Below are 26,661 nucleotides of genomic sequence, written 5' to 3' on the forward strand. Positions count from 1 at the left end.
GAGGACCAACAGAATTTACAGTAAATACGCTCAGATTCCAGGGAAATAAATGGCATATATATGTAGCAAGGGAGGACCCCTTTGAAGAACAGGAACAGTCATTGCAAGACTCGGAGCTGGAATGAAAGGTGATGGGGGAAAGTAGAGATCAGTGACTAGCAGTCCCCCAAACCAGATTAGAATTTAGATTCAGAATTCATCAATAAGACTTTATACTTTGAATTCAGGTTCAACCTCTCCAATATCCACTTAAAACACATAACAGATTTTAGGAAAGACCTTTCACTGCTCAAGGCTCAGGAGAGCTACTGCCATTCAGAATAGAAAAGGTGGACCAATAGTCTAACTCAGCATAACATAGCTTCTTGCGTTCATAGAAAAAGGGAGGGTGTGATGCTGGTACGCATTCCTTTCAGAGAACTGTGTCTCATATTCCAGGGTCTTTTGGCTCAACAGCATGTCAGCAATCCCAAAAAGTTATCTTGGCATTTGTACTGTCCAACAGCGGAACCCTAGTATCCTGTGAAACACTAGGTCTGGCTCCCAATATTCCTGCCTAGGAATAAACCACTGTTAGTACAAATGTTACAAAAGGGGCTGTATAAATTCTGTAGACATTCTACAAAATAGGCTATTGACCTTTGCCAGTGCAGCAGTTAAGATTTATAAGCTCCTCCTCCACATTTTCCAGATCCACCCTATTTACCTAGATAGTTGTTTGGTTCCTGCTAGTTTGACTCTTAACTCCAATTCATATGTTACTGAGGCAAGCATGTTAGATGCCAAAAACCCTTCCCCATAGTTCAAACTCAGATTGTTTTGGTCAAATAGGAGATTCTGATCATGTCAGAATTTCCTGTCAGAATTTACCAATTACATCATTTAACTGTATCTTTCCCAGATTAGGAATGTCATCAGAAAGGTGTTAAGTGCTCAATACCGTACCAAGATGACAGGGAACTAAAATGATTCGGGGAGGGTCACGTCACTCCCCCCACCCCAGTCTTAGGGCTACCAGCCTGTCAGAGTTGCTTGGTGATGTATTAGTTGGACTTCTGCCTTCCTATCTGCCCTTCATCCACACTAGATTGTCCTAGTAGATTCAACCCCACTTTGTTCCCAATGCTTCTCTTTGGTAACAGATAAAGTATGACATCCATCTACCCCTCACTTCCCACCCAAATAGTTAACTGGTGTTTTGTAACATCCAGTCTGATGAAGAGCTTTGGTGAGCTCGAAAACTTGGACAGCGTTTTGTGTCAATTTAGTTAGTGCTAATAAAATTTTTTGTCCTGACCCAGATATAGGGTTACCAGGTCCAGGTCCAGAAATTCCTGGAGATTTGGAAGGTGGAGCCTGGAGAGGGCAGAGTTTGTGGAGGGGAGGGGCCTCAGTAAGGTATGATGCCATAGAGTTCACCCTTCAGAGCAGCCATTTGCTCCAGGGGAACTGGTCTCTCTTACCAGATCAGTCGTAATTCCAGGAGATCTCAAGCTGTCACTTGGAGACTGGCAACCCTACCCAGATAGCCCAAGCAAGCCCAACCTCATGACATCTTGGAAGCTAACCAGGGTCAGCCTTGATTAGTAATTGGATGGGAAACCTCCAATGAAGAGCAGGGTTGCTATACAGAGGCAGGCAATGGTAAAGGTTCGTATGATTTGAATGGCAAGGTAAATATGTCTTTAAAACCCCACCAGGAGTTGCCAGAAGTCAGCTATGACTTGACAGCACCTTCCACCACCCATAAAAAAGATGACTTCGATTTTGTCCTTGCTTTTGGATTTTGCATGGACCAATATGGGGAGTACATCTTTTTCTAAGGTCCCTCAGCCCCTGTCATGGATGAATGGAGATATGAAACTGGTTTCTCCAGTCCAAATCCAACATTCGAACCACTATTATTGGGAATAAATCCTATTGAATTGAGCGAGTCTTCCTTTGAAAATATACATTGGATCTAGACACTCTATAGCGAAATATGTCACAGAGCGCTCGCCATTAAAAAAAACAAAACTTGACCAACGTGAAAAATTACAGACCTATATCACTACTTAACAATGACTATAAAATTTTTGCGAAGATATTGGCGGAGAGATTGAAGGGGTGGCTCTCGGAAGTCATAGAGGAGGAACAAGCAGGCTTTTTGCCAGACAGACAAATAAGAGACAATTTAAGGACAGTGATCAATGCTATTGAATACTATGACAAGCGTTGTGACAAAGAGGTTGGTTTCTTCTTTGTAGACGCTGAAAAAGCGTTTGACAATTTAAACTGGGACTTTATGTTTGCCACTATGGAAAAGCTACAATTGGGAGAAAGATTCGTCAGAGCAATTAAGGAAATTTATAGAGACCAGACTGCAGCAATTGTAGTGAATGATGAACTGACCAAGAAATTGATGATTAGTAAAGGAACAAGACAAGGTTGCCCGTTATCTCCATTGTTGTTCATTTTAGTATTGGAGATTCTGATGATACAAATCCGACAAGATGAGGAAATACGAGGAATAAAAATAAAGGACTATTCATATAAGGTCAGAGCATTTGCAGACGACATAATGTTAATCGTAGAAGACCCACTGGAGAACATGCCAAAAGTGATAGACAAGATCAAGGAGTTTGGAGACTTGGCAGGTTTCTTCATTAACAAAAAGAAGTCAAAGATATTATGCAAAAACATGACTAAGCAGAAACAACAATTGTTAAGGGAAACAACGGATTGTGAAGTAACTAGTAAGGTGAAATACTTGGGAGTTGAGCTGACTGCAAAAAATATAGATTTATTCAAGAATAATTATGAAAAATTATGGACTCAGATAGAGAGAGACTTGATTAAATGGAATAGATTGAACCTGTCATGGTTGGGCAGGATTGCAGCAGTTAAGATGAATGTGTTACCAAGAGTAATGTTTCTGTTACAGACAATACCAATCATCAGAGACTCTAAACAATTTGAAAAATGGCAGAGGAAAATATCAGATTTTGTTTGGGCAGGCAAGAAGCCTCGAGTGAAAGTAAAAGTTTTACAAGATGCAAAGGAGAGAGGCGGAATGCAACTGCCCAATCTGAGACTTTACCACGATGCAATCTGCCTAGTTTGGCTAAAAGAGTGGATGACATTAAAGAATAAGAAACTATTAGCCCTAGAGGGATATAAAAAAATTTTTGGATGGCACGCATACCTATGGCACGACAAAGTAAAGGTCAACTCGATGTTCCTACATCATTTTGTAAGGAGAAGTTTATATACAATCTGGAAGAAGTACAGAATTTACTTACAAGAAGGAACCCCCTTGTGGGTGGTTCCATATGAGGTGATAGATCCGAGAGCTGTTGATAACGAGCAACAATGTTTAACATACAAAGAAATAACTAAAATTGAAGTATCTAAACTTAGAATAAAGACGCAAGAGGAACTATCACCTAACTACGATTGGTTCCAGTACAGACAGATTAGAGATTTATACAATTCGGACTCTGCAAGAGGGGGCATACGAACAGAGAACTCGGAACTAGAGCAGACCCTTCTTAAAGAAGACAAGAAAAGAATATCCAAGGTATACCAAGTACTGTTGAAATGGTATACTGAGGATGAGATAGTTAAAACACAGATGGTGAAATGGGCTATAAACTTCAATAAAGAAATAACAATGGAGGCATGGGAATATTTGTGGAAAACTACAATGAAGATAACGACATGTATCAATATTAAAGAGAACATTTTCAAAATGATCTATCGTTGGTACATGACACCAAAGAAGATTGCGCTAGGGAACTTGAATACTTCTAATAAATGCTGGAAATGTAAGAAACATGAGGGCTCCCTCTACCACATGTGGTGGTCGTGTGAGGTAGCTAGGCAGTACTGGGGGGAAATAATAAGAGAAATGAGTGAAATTTTACAATTTCAAATTAATAAGAACCCAGAACTCCTGCTACTGAACTTGGGAATGGAGGGAATTCCAGCCCAACATAGGACGTTGATATTTTATATGACAGCAGCTGCTAGACTTTTGTATGCGCAGAAATGGAAAGTACAAGAAGTGCCAACTATTGAAGATTGGATCTACAAATTGCTGTATATGGCTGAAATGGACAAGATGACAAGAAAACTGAGAGATCTGGACTCAGGGCAGTTTAACACAGACTGGGAGAAGCTGAAACAATATCTGGAGAAGAAATGGGAGGTGGGAGGAAAACTGTGGCAGTTTGAGAACTACTGAAGTATAATAAAAGTATAAAAGAGAGGGGTGACTTTACCGGGGGAGGAAGAGAAATGTGAATTTATAAGCAGTTAGATTAATAGATTGATATATATATAGACATGTATAGGTTAACTGATAGAACATTGATAGAGAATAATTAATGACAAGGTTTAAATATGAGGATTGAGTAACTAACAATATTTTCTTTCTTTGATAAGATTTATATGCATCAAACTGAATGTACAGAAGAGTTAGACTGATTGATTATGCGAGGAGTTATATAGAATTACCATAAAAAGTTGAAATGAGTAATATATAGAGAACAAATCAAATTGTTTGATTTAAATGTGGGAAATTTTTATGGTTTATGATATATAGGTTAATATAGAAATATTCAAAACTGGAAAATGGGATAAATTGTTTATCTAAAGACGTATAACTAGGGTGTATAATAAGTAAAGGAGTTATAGATGTACTGCTTAATATAATGGAGAATGTATATCTGTTTTAGACAGAGGAACTTAATAGAAGTAAGGGAAAAGGGACAGAGGGTGGGAAAGCTGTTGGAAGTCAACAAAAGGGGGGGAAAGGGAGGGGGTTAGAAACGAAAAATTAGGGGAAAATTGATTGTAATGTGAAAATAAAAATGTTCTAACCCAATAAAAATTTTTTCAAAAAAAAAAAAAAAAAAAAAACTTGAAGTGAAAAGGCACGAATTCGTGTCTTTGACCCACCCGTCTCAAGTATTTCACAATCCACATCCTCCCCTTAGCAACCACCACTGGCCCTTCTACACAAACCGGCTCCACAGCAACGCAAAGAAAAAAGAGCGCGACAAGAAGCTGGCTGGTGCGCAGTGAACGTTGGGAGTTGTAGTTTTCTGTAAAACATCTGCGACAGGAACAACGACCTTGCGAACTGCTTTCCCCATGATCCTCTTCTGAGGAGGGGTTTGGGCAGCGAGGAGCTTTTGATTGCGGGGTTTCCAAGGGGAGTCACCCAAGTGGCGAGACGTTGACGCGGCTTTGCCTTCCCGCCTGCCTTGTCGAGTGTGGCGGCGGCTTCGCCTTGTGAGCGCTGCCTAGGAAACGGGCAGGGCTGGGCTGTTGAGGAGGAGGAGGAGGAGCGCCGCTTACTTGTCTTCTGGCAGCCCAGCCTGCCTCCTCCACCTCTTCAGGCTGCCGTCCGCAGGCATCGCTTCTGCTGCTCGCAGGTGACGGTCTAATCACCGGGGTGGGAGGAAGCTCTGCCCTGCCTGAGGTCTTGACGCGGGTAACAACGTCGTCCCTTCCCACTGTTAAGGTTGCCGGCTTCCTGCGCAGCCCCTTTAACAGCCGCCCTATCCAGCAGGCATCGGACACGGAATTCTTGTAAGGGCATAATTCAGTTTTACGGAATTTGTCTGCCGCACGACGTGGCAAGGGCCACTTGATTAGGTGCCATTTAAAAGTAAGGTTGCCAGCTCCAGCTTGGGCAATTCCTGGAGATTTGGGGGCAGACCCTGGAGAGGGGAGGAAGCTCAATAGGAATGTGATGCTGCTTGCTCCAAAGCAGCCATTTTCTCTAAGGGAACTGATCTTTGTAATATGGAGATCAGTTGTAATTCCAGGAGATCTCCAGGTTCCACCTGGAGGTTGGCAACTGTATTAGACAAATACTCCCTCTCGTGCATTTTCATCCCACCCTTTCCCCAGGACTCATAGGTAAGCATACATGTTTCTCCTTTCTCCATGTTAACCAGTGAAGTAGGGTAGACAAGAGCAAGAGTCCAGTAGCACCTATAAGACTAACAAAATTTGTGGTCGGGTATGAGCTTTTGTGAGCCACAGCTCACTTCTTCAGAGACAGAGGGTAGACAGATTGGATGTGACTGAAGGTCACCCAAATAGCAGAACGAGGATATAAACATGGATCTCCCAGATCTTGATCTGGTATTCTAAAAAATCACCATAAATTGGAAGCAACTTGATGGCTCATAACATGCACACATTCTGCACTGACATTTTATTTATTTATTTATTGGATTTTTAGCCCTCCCTCCCTGCAAGCAGGCTCAGGGCGGGTTACAATCATAAATAAGGTACAATAGGTAAAACCAATAAAATAGCATCTCAGTGCAAACATGGATATCCACATTCCAGATGGAGCACTCTTCCCCCTTTCCCTGCCCACCATACACAAGGGAAGAAAAGGGTGGAGGTGTGGGTTGGTGAACCTCTTAAGAAGAATGTCCATCAGTGGCCTATTAGCCACAATGACTCAATGGAACCTCTATAGTCAGAGGAAGTGTATCTCATAATACTAGTTGTTGTGGAGACGACAAGAGGGGGAAGGCCTTATTTTCTGCTCTGCTTTCAGAGGTATCTGGCTACTGGAGTAGATTGATTTTGGTGTGATACAGCTATGGCTCTTGTGTTCATTTCTGTATATTTATTATTTATTTATATTATTCATTTATTAGACAGCCAGTGTGGTATAGTGGTTATAGTGTTGGTTACAGAGTTGGACTATAATCTGGGAGACCCAAATTCAAGTGTTCGCTGTCATGGGAACTTGCTAGGTGACCTTGGATCATTCACTCAGCCTCAGCTACCTCGCAGGATAAAATGGAGAAGGTTGTAAATCACTTAGGATTTCTGTTGGGGAGCAAAGTGGGTTATAAATTAAGAAATAACGAAGTTTATTAAAATAATTATATCCTGCCTTTCCTTGTGGCTCAGGGTGGCAGATAAAGTAACTTTTAAAGGCACAAGAACTGCCCAGAACTTTTTTCTGGTTGGCAATGTTGCCAAGCAGTTAGGTTGAGGGAAAAGGCTACATATGAATGTATGTCAAAACCAAAATATGAATACAAGTTTACAAAGACATAGTATTAGCAAGGATCCAATATGGGGTTGAAGAATTGCTGAAACAGAACATAATCAATTCTAGGACTTACATTAAACAACATGAAGCACAGGTAGTATATAGGAGTACATATTTAAAGCAACAGATAATATGTAAGGCAACATAATGGTGAAATCAATGGTTCCTAACTCATTAGCAAAACATATTGGACCCCTTTCCTACAATATCACCCTCTTAGCTGAGAAAAAGGCCTTTTTGAATAAGTTGCATTGTTTGTGGAAAGCCAGGGGTATGGGGGCTCTCCTGATCTCCTCAGGCATGCCGTTCCATAGGTAAGGGGCCACCACAGAGAAACCCATGTATGGGCTGCTGTTGATTTCGCCCATGTACAGGCTGGCACCTGCAAGAGACCCTGTTCAGATGAGCAAAGCTGCCGTGGAGGGACATGAGAGAGGCGTTCCCCTAGGTATGCTGAACCAAGGTCATGAAGAGCTTTGTATGTAATAACCAATACCTTGAACTGAGCACGGTAACAGCCAATGGAGTGAGTGTAGGATGGGAGTGATGTTCAAGCTCCTGTTTGCTCCTGATAATAGTTGAGCCACAGCATTTTGCACCGATTGGAGCCTCCTAGTTAACTTACATACTGTCATGAACTCGTTTAAGGAAGGCTAGAACTTGTGAAGGAGTGAAATATTATTAAACCTTTTTGTTTAACACCGTTAATGTATATATGGTGCTTTACAGAGTTACGTTAACCAAAAAGTCAAGTCCTTGGCCTAAGGAGAAAGAAATAGTTCAGTGGAAGATAAGTGAAGTGCACTACTGTGTAACCAAAGGCAGTCCCTGTACATAGTTAGGATTATAGTTAAGGAGTTCATGGTCAGAATTTGCTACAGGTTTAAAGTCTTGGGAAAGAAAAGGGCTCATCATAGGTGCTCCTTATTCTCCTGCTTTATAGAGGTCAATATGAAAAATCATGCCATGACCTGGATAGCTCAGGCAAGCCCATTCTTGTCATATTTCAGAAGTTAAGCAGGGTTGAACTTGATTAGCAATTGGATTGAAAGACCTCCAAGCAAGACCAGAGTCACTGTGCAGAGGCAGGCAATGGCAAACCACCTCTGTTAGTCTCTTGCCTTGAAAACCCCAGCAGGGTCGTCATAAATCAGCTATGGCTTGATGGCACTTTCTACCACCACCATGGAAGATCATGCCAGTGGCCTACAGTGTTATACCTTATTTTTATCAATGAAGGGCTTAAAATAAGCAATAAGGAAGCAAGGTTCATAGGAGGCAGGGTTCTCTCCTGAACATATTTGATTGCCAGCATCATTTCTGTAATGCAGTGTAAAAAGAGTGATTCTGAGCATCTAGAAAGTACATATCTCTCACCTCAGCTATCTGAAAATAGGGGAAATTGTTTTCAAACTAAGGACAAATTTGACTCATTTATAAATAAAATGAATCTCTTTGTAATTTTTCCCATGCTGCTTAAGCCCCTCTACCATACACAGCCTCATAGATAACTTCAGCATTTGCTCTGTTAACTCCATTGTTTCTGTGGCCTCAAGAGTGCCATAAATTTGATGAGCTTATTCTGTGTTGCCTATAGAAGTGGGTGTTCACAAAAACGAAAGGAGCATGGGTCTTTACTCTATATTAACCTTCCTTCATACCAGGCTATACAAAACATTATTTTAAAAAGAAAAGTCTAAAATCAACTTTATAGCAACCTTGTAAATCGGGAAATGATCAGCTGGCCCATCCACATTTACTCAGGGTAGTTTGAACAAAGGGATCTGGCAAGCTACTAAAGGTAGGGAAGGTATTTCACCCTGTGTTACAAAGGTGAAGTGCTGGCAAGACATACTTGTCTAATGCATGTGCACTTGCATGCTTAAAAGAAGTAAGTTCTATTGCGCTTGATGTGACTTATTTCCTAATAAAGTTGCTTTTGATTTAGCTGCAACTCAGTCCAATCCTGCTGAATTGAATGGGTCAGATTCCCAAGTATAAATAAGCATAATGCTATAGAGCAAATCTAAGTATTCAACAGATGTGTAGATCACAATCATTTCCCTCAAAATCTATGAAGAACCCCATCCTGCATCACTTGGGGTATAGTGCTTAGTTCATTGTACTAGGATGTACAGCCCATCCAAAAGAAACTTCTTTGAGGAATTGCGGCAGTGTTTAGGTCCACTACTGTTTGGTTCGTGGAGAGAAGCATATTTTTCACTTTGGGAACTGGTGTGAAATCACAGAAATACCTCATCTACTGCCACACCTCTCCTTTCTTCCATTGGAAAAGTATGCTCTTTGTGTGTTACTTCAGTGTAGTTTCATCATCACAATTCCTTAAACACTCCTAAAGGAATTGTTTATTTAATTGTAGAATTTGAACAGATATCCTTTCTTTACCTCTAGGGGTTCAGTGTTTTGTAAAGGATGTTAGCCTCTCCTCTCCTCTAGAAAAATATGCTGCCCTATGATCCCTTCCCTCTTACCCATCTCTGTGTCACTCTAGTATTTTATCAGCAACAGCAGAAGCAACAATACCACACTGGGCAAGCATTTCAACTTTTTTGAACTCAAACCCCTCTGATAAATTATTTTCTGGGTCTTCCAGGTCAAGGATGGGATCCAAAGAGCAGCATAAGAAGCTGCAGTTGGCCCAGAAAAGCCCAGCCCCAAAGCATATACTGAATCTTGGAGTCCCAATTATAAACATTTAGATTTTCATTTTCTTTTAGGTTCATTATTAGCAAAATTCAGAGAATGAAGTAGCACACTGCACCCTTTCTGTACACTGTATTGCAAACCAAAATGTCACTCCTGACAAGAGAATTCAGCCCCGCCATCCTCTATGTATCTCATCAAAACATCTTTCTACTCTCAGTGTGGCAGAGAGGCAGGATTCTCAGCAGAGCAGCTATTCATCCAGTGCTGACTCTGGGCCTGCCTCTGATTAGGGCTCCACTGGCCTGCCTCTTGTTTGCCCTTTTTGCCCTGGACTTTGGGACAGAAGCCTGGCAGGCACATAGCAGGCCCCTCACCCCACAATTCCTTGTATTTCTTCTTGTTTTTTTATATTCATTCCTCTATATAGATCAATATATTGTGCTGGGCTTATGTACTATCCTCCCCCACCCAGTATATCTTTAGTGTAGTTTTAGTAGAACTCTGTAGTCTTAATAGAAGGACTGAGGTTTTTAAGTGGTAGTTTAAGATGATTTTATGATTAGAATGGATGTAGGGAAACCATACACAAGACTAGATAAGCCTAAAAATCCATTTGGGATTTAGGAGGAAAATTGGGAAACAGGAAGTTTATTGTTTGCCTGGGAAATTTTTAATTTACAATATGCATCTTTCAAATTTTAATAAATGTTATTTGCTGTGGAAGGACAGTTCCATCGCTCTCCTGTACATAGAAATAGTTTGTATGTGTGAATGGCAAATGTTTCCTATGTTTTGAGGAGCAGGTTGCTAGAACAGAGGCTACCTTTTTAAGTATCAAAATTTGGGTGGTTTATTATACTAATTTATTTCATTTTTCCCTCCAGGAATGTCCTGTCCTCACACTGATAAGTTGCAAATGCCATAAGATGAAACCCATAGAAGATTGCATTGTTCCACAGTCAGAGCTGTGTCAGAATGAACACAGACTTATTGCTGGTATTTTAATATAATGGTCTACTTTTGTACATCAGCTGTACTTTTTTCACCATTGAAAACTACAGGCATGTTTGACTACAAGGACTTTCTCTTTGCAAGAAGCTAGGAAGATGCACTAAGGGAGGATGCACAGCACTGGCATTCTGCAGGCAGCAATCGTAACACTAACAGGCTCATTCTCCTTTGGATGGAATTGACACTCACAGTTTTGTGCGGCACTGATTTCCCGTATCTGTGTGCCTCCCCCACCCCCTTGAAGTTGTCCGGGTTGCAAAACAGCAGGAAAGCAGCAGCTGCTCGTCTTTGGCAGTAGAAGATTATGGTGGCGGCTCGGTACTAGCAAAAGCAGCAGCGGCAGTGGCTGTAGCAGCAGCAGAGCAGGACTCTGTCTGGATGCTTTTTCCATTGAAAATCAGCACCGGAAAGTGCAGCCTGAAGACTCGGCAGCCAAGCAGAAATTGACAGCGTTTGGAAAGGGGGAAACTGGGAAAGGCAAGGAACGTGGGGTGGGGGCAGCACCAGTTTTCCCCCCGTGTGCTTGTGGGCAGGGGGGGGGATTGATTATCATGGCGGATCGAACAGCTCCTAGATGCCAGCTCCGTCTGGAGTGGGTGTATGGGTATAGGGGTCACCAGTGCCGCAACAACCTGTACTACACGGCAGGCAAGGAAGTGGTTTACTTCGTGGCTGGAGTTGGAGTGGTTTATAATACCAGAGAGCACAACCAGAAATTTTTCTTGGGGCACAATGATGACATTATCAGGTAAGAAAGGGTGACGGTGGGATAGGGAAGGATCAGCAAAATAACGCTCCACAACTTCTCATGGTTTAATATGCCTCTTGCGTTTTAGATAAGCAAATATATCTGGAGATATACGTGAGAAAATTGGATGCAGTTGGATCTTTTCTGTTTATATTTGTGTGTGTGTCTGAGACCTACAATCTTGATAGAGTTTTAAGTTTAACTGTATTCAGAATCTGGCAGTACAAGCATCAGCCCCACCCCCGCAACTGGCGGTTTTTATTACTATTTTTAGCTGCCACCCTAAGTCTAATTGCTAATGCCTGAGTAGTATACAGGTGCAGAAGATGCTGTTCAGTCAAGAAAATCTGTACTCTGATTCATGCAGCTGTAATTCATGTAGTGTTCCACTCTACTCAGTTTTCACCCTGATCCCAAAATTGCATCACCTGAGTAGAGCTTATGTTCCCATTTTAAATGCATTTACTGGGAAGTACTCCTGAAAAAGATGAGAGAATGGTTTTCAACTAAATATATTTAGGCTTGGGTTTTTATGGAGAAGATAGACGTGTGACAGCAGATTGTGAGAAGGATAATATCTTTGTTTAAAAGAGAATACAGGAATAGGGTGAGCTTTCAGACACAATTCAAATTTGCAGGTATCAATTCTGTTCGACACTTGTGATACTTCATTCCCATTTATTCATTCCCATTTATTTGTTTTAAACATTGGCATGCCTTGTGAGATTGCTTTTATATCTTCTAGAAGTAATTTGGGGGGCAGCTGGATTCTTCACCGAAGCATAGCTTCTATTGTATCTTAACATTCTTTTTCTTGAATCTTTCTAATGAAACAGCATTATTAAAACCTGATTTTTATTTCTGGATCTTGCTAAAGTCATTCAAACTCATCCACTGTTCAGAAGCTTTATCTTTAAAAAAAATAATATGTTTTCCTGCTAGTAAAACATCAACAAGTTGGATCCCAACATTGGTGTGGTATTAAATTTAACTAATTTGGATTCTACCTGCTATTTCAGATGTGTTTCTTGTGTACGTACCTGTCAACCAAAAGCATGTTGTTACTGTTATTAGGTTTAGCATCATGTATCTAGCTACTTGTGTTGGTTGTTGTGCATCTGAAAAAGCTATCTGTAGTCCAGCCATATAGTCAGACTAATTCTCAATTTATATTACTGTGGGTAATATAATTTACCTCCCTTTGACAATAGGGACTCTAGAGAATTGACCCAGCAAAACACTTTCCGTATGCTTTTCCCTTGGGGAACTAGTAAATCTACAGTAAGTATAACATATGATTCTTCATATCTGTGTAAAGTCTGGTTATTTTTTGAACCCCGATTCTGAGGATGTTCATTTGGAAACAAATTCTGTTGACTTTAACAATACTTGCTTCCCACAAAGGTTCTAGTCAAATGTTACATTTCCAGTGACATGAGAGGGTCTCAGGCTCATACTTTTTAGTTTCCCTACCCTGTGACTTCTCATTGGAGTAAATACTTTGGATCTTCCTGTGCCTGCTATCAGCTGCAATCACCCCGGACCGCCCCCCCCCCCCACACACACACTCATTCAAGCTGGAGGCAGGGGTCAGAGTGATCTTGGGTACATATAAACTAGTATTTATTTTATGTTTCAGATGTATCTGTAGATATAGAAGAACTATTACAAATAATTAAATGTAAGAATAAAAACAATACACAGGAAAGAACAACAACAGCAAGGTTGTTGTAATAGCAAGGTTGTAATATTCCCACGATATATGGCACATGAGAAATCAGGATGTACATGGGACACTCTGCCTTGTACTGAAAAACCACGGCTGAGCATGGCCTGGGTGTGATAAGGTTTGCATCCTTAGAATGAATGGTTTTTTTCTAGATCAATCTTAAAATCCTTTTATCTACTTTCTTACTATGGAAACTTCATTTACAATCATTTTCATCTTATATTGGTTTTCTTGATTGTACTCAGATTTTCAGTAGTATGACACAATTTGTTAGATAAGGCTCATTGACAGAACGTCAAAACTAAAGTTCTCTCCATAAAATTATAGAAAAAGTATAGGATATTTGAAAGTGAGAGAGATTCTGGTTTCTGTGATTGGCCACTGCATGCGCAAAATGGGTAAATTATTACTTGTCATATAATTTTTATATTGTGCATAGAGTAGTCTACAGTTGTCTCAGTTCATTCCATATTAGAAGAGGAGGAGTTGGCTCTAACCAGCTGTACGGCAGATGAAAAAGGATGAATGGTTCTTCTTTGACCAACAAAAAGGCTATGCTGAGGATCATAGGATCAGATTGGACAAGAGCCATGTGTGACAAAGGTTATAGTAAGGAGAGGAATTCCTGAAGAGTGAGTGAAAAAGCTTGTTGGATCCAATCTTACAGGTGTTTCAGTTTCACAGAATAAACTAAGGATAAACTAAGGTTCAGAGATGATTTCATGCTGCCTGTAGGCCATCCAAGTCCTTGCCTAAATTGTGATTTGCACTCAGGTTTAGCATACATACTGCTTTTCATGTATAACTTTGGAACTCCTTGCCCAGGGAGATTTGCCTAGCTCCCTCTGTTATTGTCTTCCACCAGTGGATGGAGACTTTTTTGTTTCATTTAGTGTACTCCCAGTAAACAGCTATTGGCCTCCTCCCTGGTTGTATGTGTGTGTTTATATGTCTTTGTGTGTTTTATTGCATCTATATATACATATTAAATTTTATTTTATTTTTGTTGATTGCTGCCTATTTTGGGTGGAAAGGCATCATATAAATGTGTTAAATAAATAATAGCATATTTTTTCATGAAAGGCTTAAATTGGTTGTATTCTAAATCAGTTCTTAATCTGAAATTAATACCTACATGGCTGCAACATACCCTGAATTCCTGTCCAAATACTCTTCCACGTAAGTATCATTCTTCAGTAATACAAACATCATAGGAGGAGCTGGATGGGGCCATTCTTCTAGATGGCTTAAAAGTAATCACTGTATCCAATTAAATAGTAATTGTTGATGTAGTAAAGAAGTCCTTTGGAATGTTTCATCAATACGGAGAGTGGCTCTGATGTAATTTGCATGCCATTTCATCCATGGATTTGGTGTATATTCCAAACCTATTCAGTGAAGAGGTGTATTTATTTAACTACTTGTGCAATGAGCATGCTATCAGGAACCTAGGCTTTATACAGCTCTCCACAGCAAGTACTTGCCATATACAAGCTACAAAATATAAATGAGTACCAACTTCACATGCTATGGCTTGATACGCAGAGATTGCAACCATAATCACATCGGAGTCAGAACTGCACTGTCTTGCCAGTAAGTCTTATTAATGTACTAGAAGTAAATCCTACTGAAAGTCCCAGTGGAATATAATTTCAAGAATGCATGATGCTGCATTATACTGAATCAGACGGTCAGTCCATCAAGGTCTGTATTGTCTACTCAAATTGGCAGGAGTTCTCCAGGGTCACTGGCTACCTGATCTTTTGAACTGTAGATGCCAGGGACTGAACCTGGGACCTTCTGCACTCGAAGCAGATGTTTTACGAGTAAATCACAGCCCCAGCCCCATGGATAAGATGGCCTAATTGATTTAATATCTTTATTTCTCACTTTCCCAAAATAGGCTTTTGTCTAAAATAGCTAATAATAAAATACTACAATAAAACAATCACAATATACTAGTAAACATAATTTCAGCAAAATCCATATAATAATACAGCAGCATCCCTTCACTCCCTTTGCCTTGTGCCATACACTGGTAACAAAGGTATTAGGTTGTGCTCTCCTTGTATGGCATACTAGAGGTGTGGCACTACAACAGAACAGGTCATTTCGCTGGTGTCCATCCACCACTTCTGTAAGGTCTCCAAGGAAAATGTAAGTAAACAGATATCTCGGGCCAAGACTAGTTCAGGGTTAAAACAAGCCCTTTGAATGACACTCAGCAACCGACTGGAAACCAAAATAGATCTCATAAAATAGGCATAATATAATTCTTGCAGTGCATTGTTTTTAATACCTTTGCTGTCACATTTTAGACTAATGAAGTTTTGATGGACCTTAAATGGTAGCCCCAGGTACAATACAGTAATGGACACCATGTCAAGGTCATTTTCTTCCAAGAAAGGGCACAACAGTCATGCCAACTGAAGTTGGCAAAAAGGCACCTTTAGCCATTGATGCCTCTTGGGAAGCCAATGTTAAGGCCAGATCAGAGAGCATCCCCAAGATCTATGTTGTAAGATAACGATCTGTAAAGATCAGGCTTTAAATCTGTAATGTGTACCTACTAAGCCATAACACATGAAGTCACCCTTAGAAAAATTCATAGCTTTACTTTTTGTGGTGGAGGGAAGGTGGCATGGTATAGCCCAATCTCATCAGTTCTTGGAAGCTAAACAGGTTTGATACTTGGATGAGAGATGATCAAGGAAGACTCTGCAGAGGAAGGTAATGGCAAACCATCTTTGCGTCTCACTTGCCCTGAAAACTGGAGTTGCCATAAGCCATATGCAACCTGAAGACACATCCATATGTAAGTACCTTTTTGCCTGGATAGGTGTAGTCTTATTCACAGCTTCTGAAAGTTTTTAAAGTAAAACCCCAGGTCGCCATAAGTCAGCTATGACTTGGTGGCACTTTTCACCATCTGTGAGCCATAGCATGTTATTTATTAATTTTCAGAATTACAATATTACTTGGGCATAGATCCAGAGGAGTTAGCCGTGTTAGTCTGTAGTAGCAAAATAGAAAAGAGTCCAGTAGCACCTTTAACCAACTTTACTGCCACATAAGCTTTCGCGAATCTCAGATATATCTGATGAGAACTGTGATTCTCGAAAGCTTATGCTACAGTAAAGTTGGTTAGTCTTAAAGATGCTACTGGACTCTTTTCTATAATATTACTTGGGATAACAAATAGTTTTATCTTGCACCATTGCTTTGTTTTCAGTTCCATTAGCCCTGTTCAGAAAATCAAAACTGCATACATTGCGTAGCAGGGAGCTGCATTGCAACTGCGGGCCCTGCTGACCATCTGCAATTAACCCTACGCATGTACAAATGTGTATAAGATTGGAAACATTGCAAAAAGCAGGGTCCAGACCATGCATACAAAACCTGTGTTAATACGTTTTATGGGCTAGCAAATCTGAACCATTCCTCTTGTTACAGCCCCCATTCCACATGGCTTTTCCCATGCAGGTCCCAGGACGTGGTCAGTTCTTAAATATCAGTGCTACATTGACGCCTGATGGAAGGACATGATCCTATGCAAGTGTATTTGGAAGATCCACTAAATTCATTGGAGCTTATTCCCAAGCAAATGGGCCTTGTAGAGCAACTTGAGACCTCCCCCTTCTGTACAATTTAGCTGGCTTTTAGCAAACATCTTTTACCAAACAGTTATTGAAGCAAATGACTAAAGACCACTTCCAGCACAATTTTACTTACACAGTCCTGTAACAAAAGCAGCTTCCTTGAAATTCATTGTTTCAGTAGTTCCTTTCAATAAACTCTCCCAGCCCTTTTGAGGTCTGTTCCTCAACTGTTTCTTCCTCTTATTAGTGCTGCTAGCCATTTTTCCTTTTAATTACATTCATACATTTATTCCAGTAGACCTCTGCTCCTTAATCTGTGCTTCTGTTCACATGGTTACCAAGGTGAAAGTGAGGGACAAAATGAGGCATACCCACTTCCTGTAGATGTGCTTACAATTCCAAGATACTCTGATAAAAAGCCAAAGAGCTACAGATAAGAGCTGGAACAAAGCAAGGGCTATTAATCTGTCTTTGTATTATTTACCTTTACCAGTTTCATAACTGGCTTTGCTACCTTAGCGAAACATTCCATAAATCATGTTTGTCATGACCATTTGAGAAACCATGTTTGATTTTCAAGTTTTGTTTGCACTGGTCTGTTTAATATAGTAAGATATGATGATAATAATATTAGAATGGATTAACTATAAGTGCAGGTCTTTATTGGGGCTGCTATAAATTTTGGGTGACTTTAAACATTAAATCCTATTGCATTTACTACAGTGTTATTGTGGAATTCTTTATCAGGGATCTTAAAATTGCACGGTAAGCTTGCTAATCTCTGATAACCGAGTAGGTGAAACAGAGTGGAATTTTATAATAAAGTAGGTTTTGGCAAACTGACCCTGTCCTAAACATGGTGGCTTATATGTTCCACTGTACTGACAGGTAATAACTGTGATTTTTACAATGTACGTGTATTAATGTACCAAGAATAGAGGGGTTTAGAACTGTGAGAGAGCAGCGAGGCTTCATTTCAGTTGTTGCACTATTTCAGCAGGCAGAAACCATATTGGAGGGTGTCTGCATTTTGCTCTCTTGTCACAGTCATGAGAAAGAAACTCTATGCTTGAAGCAATGTCATATTTTGAGGGTTCATAGATCTAATTTCAGAGGAAAAGCTTCAAACTACATTTGGAGTTAAACTGTTTTGATGGACTGACTGTGTACCTTCGCAATGAGACAGATGGCTTCTTCAGATGCATGTGAACTGGGAGCCTACAAATCACACATATCAGGAATGCACAGCACCTGCAACACACCTGATATTCATGGTCACCTTTTCATGTGAACTGGCCAATGTGTAGATTTTCCATGCGTGCACAACTTCTGAACACACGAACGGAAGCTCGACATGCCACTTATTAACCACTTCCATGTTCTTATTAGGATTCTTGTTTCATACAAGCTGACCTCTAATTGCAATCAGTTTTTTTATTTCAGTGTCGGCAGCTAAACTCTCCAGGAAGAAAGGCTTAAACCCTCACAAAGTCTATTTGGGACAATACGTACAACTTAGTATTTGTTACCTCAGCTGTTTTAGTTGTTAATTTATTTTTACTGTATCTGTACCTCAGGTGGCTTTATTAACGTGGGCATCACATTAGGGAATCTTAATGTATTATCTTGCGAGCAAGATAATACTACAAACTGGTAATATGTGTGTCACTGACACTGAAGGCCTCAGACCAGGCTCCTGGCTGCTTAACTGCATTCTCGTTCCCTGTAGTTCCTCCTTACCCTCTGAAGGGTGCTATCTCCTGATACTGTTGTCTTTTCCCCTTTCCTGTGCTCCCCATGGGGCTGCTCAGATGGCCACAGTATACTATACCCAGCAGTGTAGCCTACAGTCCTGTTCCCTCTATTAAATTATCTTCTTGAACCTTTGCATCATAATATAGGCCTTTATAAAATATAGCCTTAATACAATTGCCCTCCTGAACAATTCTGTTTTACATAGTTAATGCCAGAAATATGGGGGCTTTCCTGACCTCAAGCAGGCTCACTACATATTGTTCATTGCCTTCCATGCATGGCACATTTTGATTAGAAGCATTACACAGATAGCTAATATAGGGTCTCATCACTCCGTGTTGACAGGAGCATCAATCTGATTTGTAGGTGGTAATGGAGTTGCTAGGGAAACTGGGGGATTGGCTGCTGTTGTTACAATGCTTCTCTTTTTCTTTTTGCTGTTGTTATGTTCTTGATATTTTTGCTAGGCAAGCATAGCATTCCACCTAGTTTCCCCTGTGTAAGGCTCAGTAGCAGCCATCTTGGTTGGACAATATGATTGCTGTAGCATTTTGGATTTGTACTGTATTTCAGTCCACAAATTCAAACTGGATTATACACATTATTGCAAATCCAACCTGGATATGGTGCTTGAGAAAAGATCTTTTCTGTGTGTAAGGTTCACATTGTCAGATGTAATTATTTCTCTCCACTGCACATAGTTGTCCCTGCTTTGAGACCAAATACATTGTAAATATTTTAAAGTTCAAGGTATTATGTTACTAGTCAAGTCTGTGATACTATAAATGTGCTTTTAAAATATTTTCTTCTTATCATACGTACATAGGCATAACATTTGGGCTTCTTATTGAGTACTGGCAGCTTTCTCCTCATTTAAGCTCCAGTCCAAATCAATAGAAGTAAAGTTAATGCCTATCCTCTCTGCAGACAAACCATTTTTATATCTACTTCAAATATGTTTGCTTGTATATAACACCATTCTGCTGTTGAATATATAGTTCACTAGCCTGGTGTGTGCACAAATAAGAGTCTGTTGCATGTTAATTACAGGATAATTTGCAAGATGTGGCTATTTTACAAGTCACTGAAGAATAAGTTATTGTAAGCATCTGCACAGTTCAGGAAGTTGACATAGTCTTTGCTGGGAAATACTCTTTTATATGCATATAACCTAGTTACACTTGGAAATAGATGAATTTTGAATCGCTCCAAAGCTCTGATACCCACAACTGCAATTAGAATGTCAGTTTCTGGCTTGCGATCAAATCCATTGTAGTTTTTAGAGACTGTACACATTTTTCAAAGGACATGTCTACCAAATTAGGAAAAGACTAACAAGATCATTGTGAGTTGATGACAGCTTCTAATTAAGAGTAGTGACCATATCTATTTGAGTTGTATTTTATTATTCTAATAATTTTACAAACATTACTTTTGGAGAGTCCATTTTCAATATATTGAATTCTTCAAGAAGCACATGAATGAGAACAATTACATTTTAGGGGAAAGATCCCCACATCTAAGAAATGACAGTTTAGGTAATATATGTTTTTCTTAGTTCATGATAAATAAAAAGTTTCATTTCATATGTATTGTCGATGTATTGTCGAAGGCTTTCACGGCCGGAGAACGATGGTTGTTGGGGGTTTTCCGGGCTGTATTGCCGTGGTCTTGGCATTGTAGTTCCTGACGTTTCGCCAGCAGCTGTGGCTGGCATCTTCAGAGGTGTAGCACCAAAAGACATTTCATAATGTCTTCATTTCATAATTAAAATATTCTCTCTCACACAGCTAAGAAGCATTTCTGTATACCAGAGGTCCCCAGCATGATACCCACCATGAGTACCATGGCTCCTGCAGCCACTTCCCCAGGTGCCCACCATGTGCTTCAGGAAAGAAGCCAGGGTCATGGAAAGGCAAAACCATTGACGGGCTGCCTTCATACACGTACAGAGCCTTTTCACCTGGATTCTCCCCACCACTTAATGCTGAGACTGTCAACGTGGCACTCATGGGCACCGTGGCACCTACCAATGCCTGTCCTGGTACCCACCAAGAATTTTTAGAAAGCACCAGCTGGGACTTTTGCCCAGGAGGGCTTCTGATAGGTCATTGAAGATCTGATTGGCTGTGCAAATTTTTTTTTGAAAAGAAACCACTAATTGCCCAAACATCAATTTGAAATCCTTGTCTTAGAAGTCTCAGTATTTGTTTAGAATTCTCATACTAGGTGATGGGGTGGAGGAGTAAATCCAACCAAAGAATGAGACTTTTCTGCCTTCCCTCCCTTCTTGCTGCAGCCTATTTCACTCTGTGAAGTGCTACCCTCAGGGCTCAGGCCCACCCCCAGGAACAATGCTGGGCATGATGTGGGAATCTGCAGAGGAAAAGGGAAATTGGTAAAAATCGTACCCAATTGTACCCAATTGTACCCAGATATATATAGTATATATATCTTCTATCAAATCACTAAGCCCTGCACACGTTTTGGATAATTTATGGCCTGGAAGTCCCACCTCTGGAAGTCCCTTCCTTCCCCCCGGCAAACCCATCCCCAGACATGATATGACTGGTTGCCAAAACTGACGCAGTAAAAATGGGCCTGTATGGGGGCCATGCAGAACCTCAGCATAACCAGACCAATAGAAATAGGCTTTGGATTTCTGGGAGATACAATGGAGCCCAGGGCTCCATTTTCATCACAGCTGGGATTGGCTCAGAAGGGGCATGACATATCCATGAACTTAGCAGGCCACCAAAAACAAGTGAGAATCCAGAGGCAACGTATAGCCATGTGACCCCTCTATTGACATGCCCAGTTACCCTCAACCAATAGGAAATGGTCTTATGCTTGACCAGAGGAAGAGCTTTTAGGAAAGAAGCCGTCTTGTGCCAGCAGACACACATTCTTACCTGAGAGAGATCATGGAGATGCTGAGGAGGCCTGTGGAGCATGATTGTCAGCCACTGCCAGCACCAGCTGGATTCCTTTTCATTTTGTTTTATTGATTATTCCCTCTCCCCTTTTCATTCTGTGTTCTCTAGCTTTGTGTCCCACTGTTGTTTTGTATTTAGCTGTGAATCATAAACTGTCTTATGTCTTACATAAGCTGTTGCTAGTTAGAGTGAGTGTTAGTGTGCCCTTTTTAAAACCGTTGTCACCTTTTTAAAACCTGGAAACCACATTGCAGGCGGTCTATGATAGCAGCTGAAAACTTTACCAACTATGTTCCGTCTTCCCAGTAGCAGTGCTAAGTGCAAGAAACTGCTCATATTCCAACTAGATAAACTGGGAGGGAGGGAGGGAGGGAGGGAAGGAAGGAAACAAACTCATATAGTCCGCCCTGTTTCCAACAGTGGCCAGCCAGATGCCACAGGAAAGCAACCAAGCAGGGCCTGCTGGAGCAGCCCTCAATCTGCTGACTGTTCCCCAGTACTGGACAATTGGGGCCTTCTGTCTTTGAACCCAGAGGCCTCATTCAGCTATCTTGGCTTATAGCCAGCATTAGACCATATCACTGTATATTTCTCCAACCTCATTTTAAATCTAAGCCAATATTATCTTTTTTCTCCTCTTCATTTATATTAACTCAGTTGCTAAATGTTGCCAGTTTAGTCTTTGTAATACTTACAAAATTCACTCTTTTCTCTTTTTCAATGCAACAAAAGCTTTTGTTTTCTCTCATTATTTTTCAGATTGTGTAATGGTGATGACTCCCCTTCTTGTCATTGTGTTTTCTATTGCCATTCTGTTCAAAAGCCCCCCCCCCAACTCCATAATGCATATCACCTCTCTCTCACACCTGAAGTGCAGGACATTTTCAGCCTTTCCTCTTAGATGATAACTCTTAATGAGAGCATCTTCTAGTGACAATGGAATGAACCATTATTAATTGTCAAACCAGATGCAGCTTGTCTAAGTCATCCCATTGACTTTTTCATCCCTCTCCCAGATGAAATCTGTTGCTCTTCCTTTTCTGAAAATGTGAGGAAAATGATGGACATTTTTCAGCTATGGAACACAAATTAAACTCTAATCTGTTTCCTTGATACAGAAGAAGCACCCTTGGATGCTAGCTTAGCTACAAACTCTGTTATATATTATTCTCCTAACCTCCTTGAAATCGTATTCTCCGTTTCTTGCTTCATCTCCTGAATGCTTAATAAATTCTAAAATTGGACCGAATGCTCCATGCTAAGTCTTTGCTGACCCCCATGAGCCAAGGCAGCTGTGGCCTGAAGGTACTGGAACACAAGTTGGAAGAGATGGGAAATGGCTTCTGTCATAGAGAGGAGAAACATGTTTGAATCTGCCTCTGGGGAACAGAGCCCAGCATCTAATTCTCCCCTTCTCTGATATTTGACCCAGCCTCTAGTTCAGAGGGTGGTAGAGGTCATGGCAGTCCCTATTTCAATTACAAATCCTGTGCTAGCATAGTTCCAACTAGTCTTTGCTCAGTTTTCCTCTCTATTCTGTCAAACCTCTTCTGTGTTGAATTTTTCAGCTTAATCACTTCTGCTCATCATTATGATCATATTGCTTGTCTTTTATAATCTCTTATTGACTCCCTTTTCTGTCTTATAATCTATTATCTGTCAAATGTTTTGTTTTAGTTATTCCAAATTACCTGTCTACTTTCTTCTCTCTCCATACCTTTGCTTGGTCTGTATGTCCTATCTAAACCCAAAGTTACATTCACTATTTTCCAACTGCACCCTTTCTCCTTGCTGGTTATTGAGCAATAGATTGTTCTGTCCATGCCTCATTAAAGTTTCCAAACCATCCAGTTCTGAGATTTATATCCTGAACGGCTCTGAAGACTTTAGATAATGAGACCTAAAAACAAAGATCTTTCTATAAAGAACCTGTTACTTAGTACAAATAATTTGTAGGGGTTTTTCTTGTTTTAACACTTTCCATCAAGGCACACAGAGACTTATTTTAGAGTTTAATGTTTATTCTTTATTGAAATAAACTCTAATCTTTTAAATTAAGCAACAGACCAAAATATAAAAGATTATCAAGATGAAACCTATAGTCAATGAACAGATATATGCAACGAGTAATTCTCCTAACATCGCTCAAATAAATCTAAGATTGATTTAAAGTCAGATCATAGTCAATCTACTATGAAATGCACTGAATTTTCAATAAGCACAGAGACAAATATATTTCTCACTTAAATCTTCATGACATTTCCTTTGTCAAAACCCTAATCTCTTATCTGGGTGACGTCTTTTATACTAATTGGCATGTGCTATAAATCTTTCAAACATGACAACAATACTAAAATATAATTGGTTTTAGACCTGTTGACAAACTACATAGAAGTTCATACACAGTTCACTAGATTGCATGCATATAACTAGAGTACATTTCATTTATTTATTTATGTCATTTATGGTCCACCCTTCTTGCTGAGACTCAAGGCGGATTATACAGTGTGAGATTAGTACAGTCAATATCAAGGACAATTTCATAAATAATACCATAGGATAAATAAACACAAGTTTACAAAGACGTAAAAAGAAAAGGTAAATATAGTCCCCCTTTGCAAGCACCAAGTCATTACTGAGGCATGGGGGGATGTCACATCACGACATTTTCCTGGCAGACTTTTTGTTATGGGGGGTGGTTTGCCATTGCCTTCCCCAGTCATCTATACTTTACCCCCAGGAAAGTGGGTACTCATTTTACCAACCTAAAGGATGGAAGGCTGAGTCAACCTTGAGCCAGCTACCTGAACCCAGCTTCCGCCAGGCTCGAACTCAGGTCGTGAGCAAAGCTTGGGCTGCAGTACTGCAGCTTACCACTCTGCGCCACAGGGCTCTTATACAAAGATAGCAAGAATCCAATACAGAGTTGAAGAAATGCTGGAACAGAACATAAGCAATTCTAGGGCTGACATAGGAGCACATATTTAAAGCAACAGATAGTACATAAGGCAACATAGTAGTGAAGTCTATGGGTGAAGTCTATGGTCCCTAACTCATTAGTGGAGCATCTGAGACTCCCTTCCTACAATACAATTTTTTTTTGAATAATTTAGTTTTGTATTGTTTACAGAAAGCTAGGAGAGTGGGGGCTGTCCTGACCTCCTCAGGCAGGCCATTCCACAGGGTAGGGGCTACCACAGAGAAATCCCATGTACGGGCTGCTGTTGATTTTGCCCATGTGCAGGATGCCACCTGTAGGAGACCCTGTTCAGATGAGCAAAGTTGCTATGGAGGAACATAGGGAGGGAGGTGGTCCCATAAGTATGCCAGACCAAGGCCGTGAAGACCTTTGATTGTGATAACCAATACCTTGAACTGAGCACAGTAACTGATAGGTATCCAATGGAGTGACTGCAGAATGGGGGTGATGTTCATGCTTCTGCTCACTCCTGATAGCAGTTGTGATGCAGTATTTTGCACCAATTGGAGTCTTCTAGTTAACTTAGATGGGAGACCTGTGTATAGTCCATTACAATAGTCAAGTCCTGACGTTACCATACCATGGATTCAGGTGGCCAGATCGGCCAGGTTGAGGTAAGAAGCCATCTTCCAGGCTAGAGTGAGGTTGTAGAAAGTATTTTTTACGGCTGTCTTAACTTGTTTTTCTAGTAGTAACACTGGATCTAGTATAACCCATAAGTTCTTAACTGAGTCTGCAAGGGTCAAACGAACTCCATTGAAAGTGGGGAGTACAATGTCCTTTAAGATCTTCCCAACAAGCATCGCTTCTATCTTGCCTGGGTTCAATTTCTATTTGTTCCTTTTCAACCATTTCACCACAGCTGTCAGGCAGCGATCCAAGATTTCTACTGCATCCTGTGGGGACCTAGATAGCGAGATAGTTGTCATCTGCATATTGGTGACATCCAACTCCATAGCTGTGAATGAGTTCTACTAAAGGCTTTATGTATAAGTTGGATAACATGGAAGATAAGATTATGCCCTGAGGAACCCCACAAGATAGCTCCCATTCTGGAGATAGCTGATCTTCTACAGCAACCCTTTGAGTCCGTTCCATGAGAAACGATTTAAACCATTCCAGGGCACATCCTTTGATGCCCACTTCTGTTTCTAAATGCCTCAACAGGATGGCATGGTCTACTTTGTCAAAGGCTGCAGAGAGATCCAGGAGGAGCAATAAGGAGGCATGGCCTTTGTCTATATTCAGACAGAGATCATCCACTAATGCTAATAGTGCTATCTCTGTCCTATGCCCTGGTCTGAATCCAGACTGGAAAGGGTCTAGAGCGCTAGAGTTTTCCAGAATATCTGGAGTTGGTCAGCTATCGCTCTCTCAATCACTTTGCCCAGAAAGGGCAGATTAGAGACTGGACAATAATTGGCCATGTCATTTTTGTCTAGGGATGGTTTTTTAATAAGCAGACAGATAACTGCCTGTTTGAGGGGCTGGGGGAAGATACCCTGAGTTAGCAATTTATTTATAATAGACCTCAGTGGTTCAATTATGTGGTCCTTACTTGATTTTAGCAGCCAAGACAGGCAAGAATCAAGCGCACAAGTAGTGGCTTTCATAGATGTCAGGATCCTGTTAAGATCTGTCATTGTAATTGGTTCAAGGCAGTCCAGATGTAAGCCAGATGGTACATTAAGCATTTCTTCCATCTTGTTTACATTGCAGCTAGTATGTAGATCAGAGTGTATTCATGCTAGTTTATCAGCGAAAACCTTAGCAAAGGCCTCCCAGCTGATTGTTCTTGGGACTGTAAAGTTTCAGATTTCGGGGTTAGGAGTTGTCGATATCTTAAACAATTGGGATGGTCGTGAACGAGCTGGTGCAATGGTTTCCAAGAAATAATGTTTCTTTGCCACTTTCATTTCCACTTCATAGGTCCTCTAGTAGGCTCTGTAGCATGGTCTATCTGTTTCCGTGCAAGTTTTTCACCAGTGTCTTTCCAAATGTCTTCCAACCCTCTTTAAGTCAGCCAGTTCTGTGGTAAACCACGGGGCTGGCTTCCGTCTCAAGGGCCAGAGCAGTCAACAAGGAGCAATGGTGTCAATAGCTTCAAGGAGCTTCACATTCTACGCTCCTACAGCAGCTACATGGAGCATGTGTCTGGAATTCT

At 40.6% G+C, this 26,661-nt stretch overlaps 1 protein-coding gene across 1 annotated transcript in view; it reads left to right on the forward strand.

Annotated features, from left to right (window-relative positions):
* The first annotated feature begins 5,259 nt into the window (after positions 1 to 5,259).
* EML6 (EMAP like 6) overlaps positions 5,260 to 26,661 on the forward strand; it is a 197,260-nt gene continuing 175,858 nt past the window's right edge. The window contains exons 1-3 of the mRNA XM_054986606.1: positions 5,260 to 5,577; positions 7,447 to 7,520; positions 10,624 to 11,498. Of these exons, the coding sequence (XP_054842581.1) occupies positions 11,302 to 11,498 (197 nt within the window). The 5' untranslated portion in view covers positions 5,260 to 5,577; positions 7,447 to 7,520; positions 10,624 to 11,301. The remainder of the gene's footprint in view (positions 5,578 to 7,446; positions 7,521 to 10,623; positions 11,499 to 26,661) is intronic.

The sequence above is a fragment of the Eublepharis macularius genome, chromosome 1 (assembly GCF_028583425.1).
Source record: "Eublepharis macularius isolate TG4126 chromosome 1, MPM_Emac_v1.0, whole genome shotgun sequence".
In the NCBI taxonomy this organism is placed as follows: domain Eukaryota; kingdom Metazoa; phylum Chordata; class Lepidosauria; order Squamata; family Eublepharidae; genus Eublepharis; species Eublepharis macularius.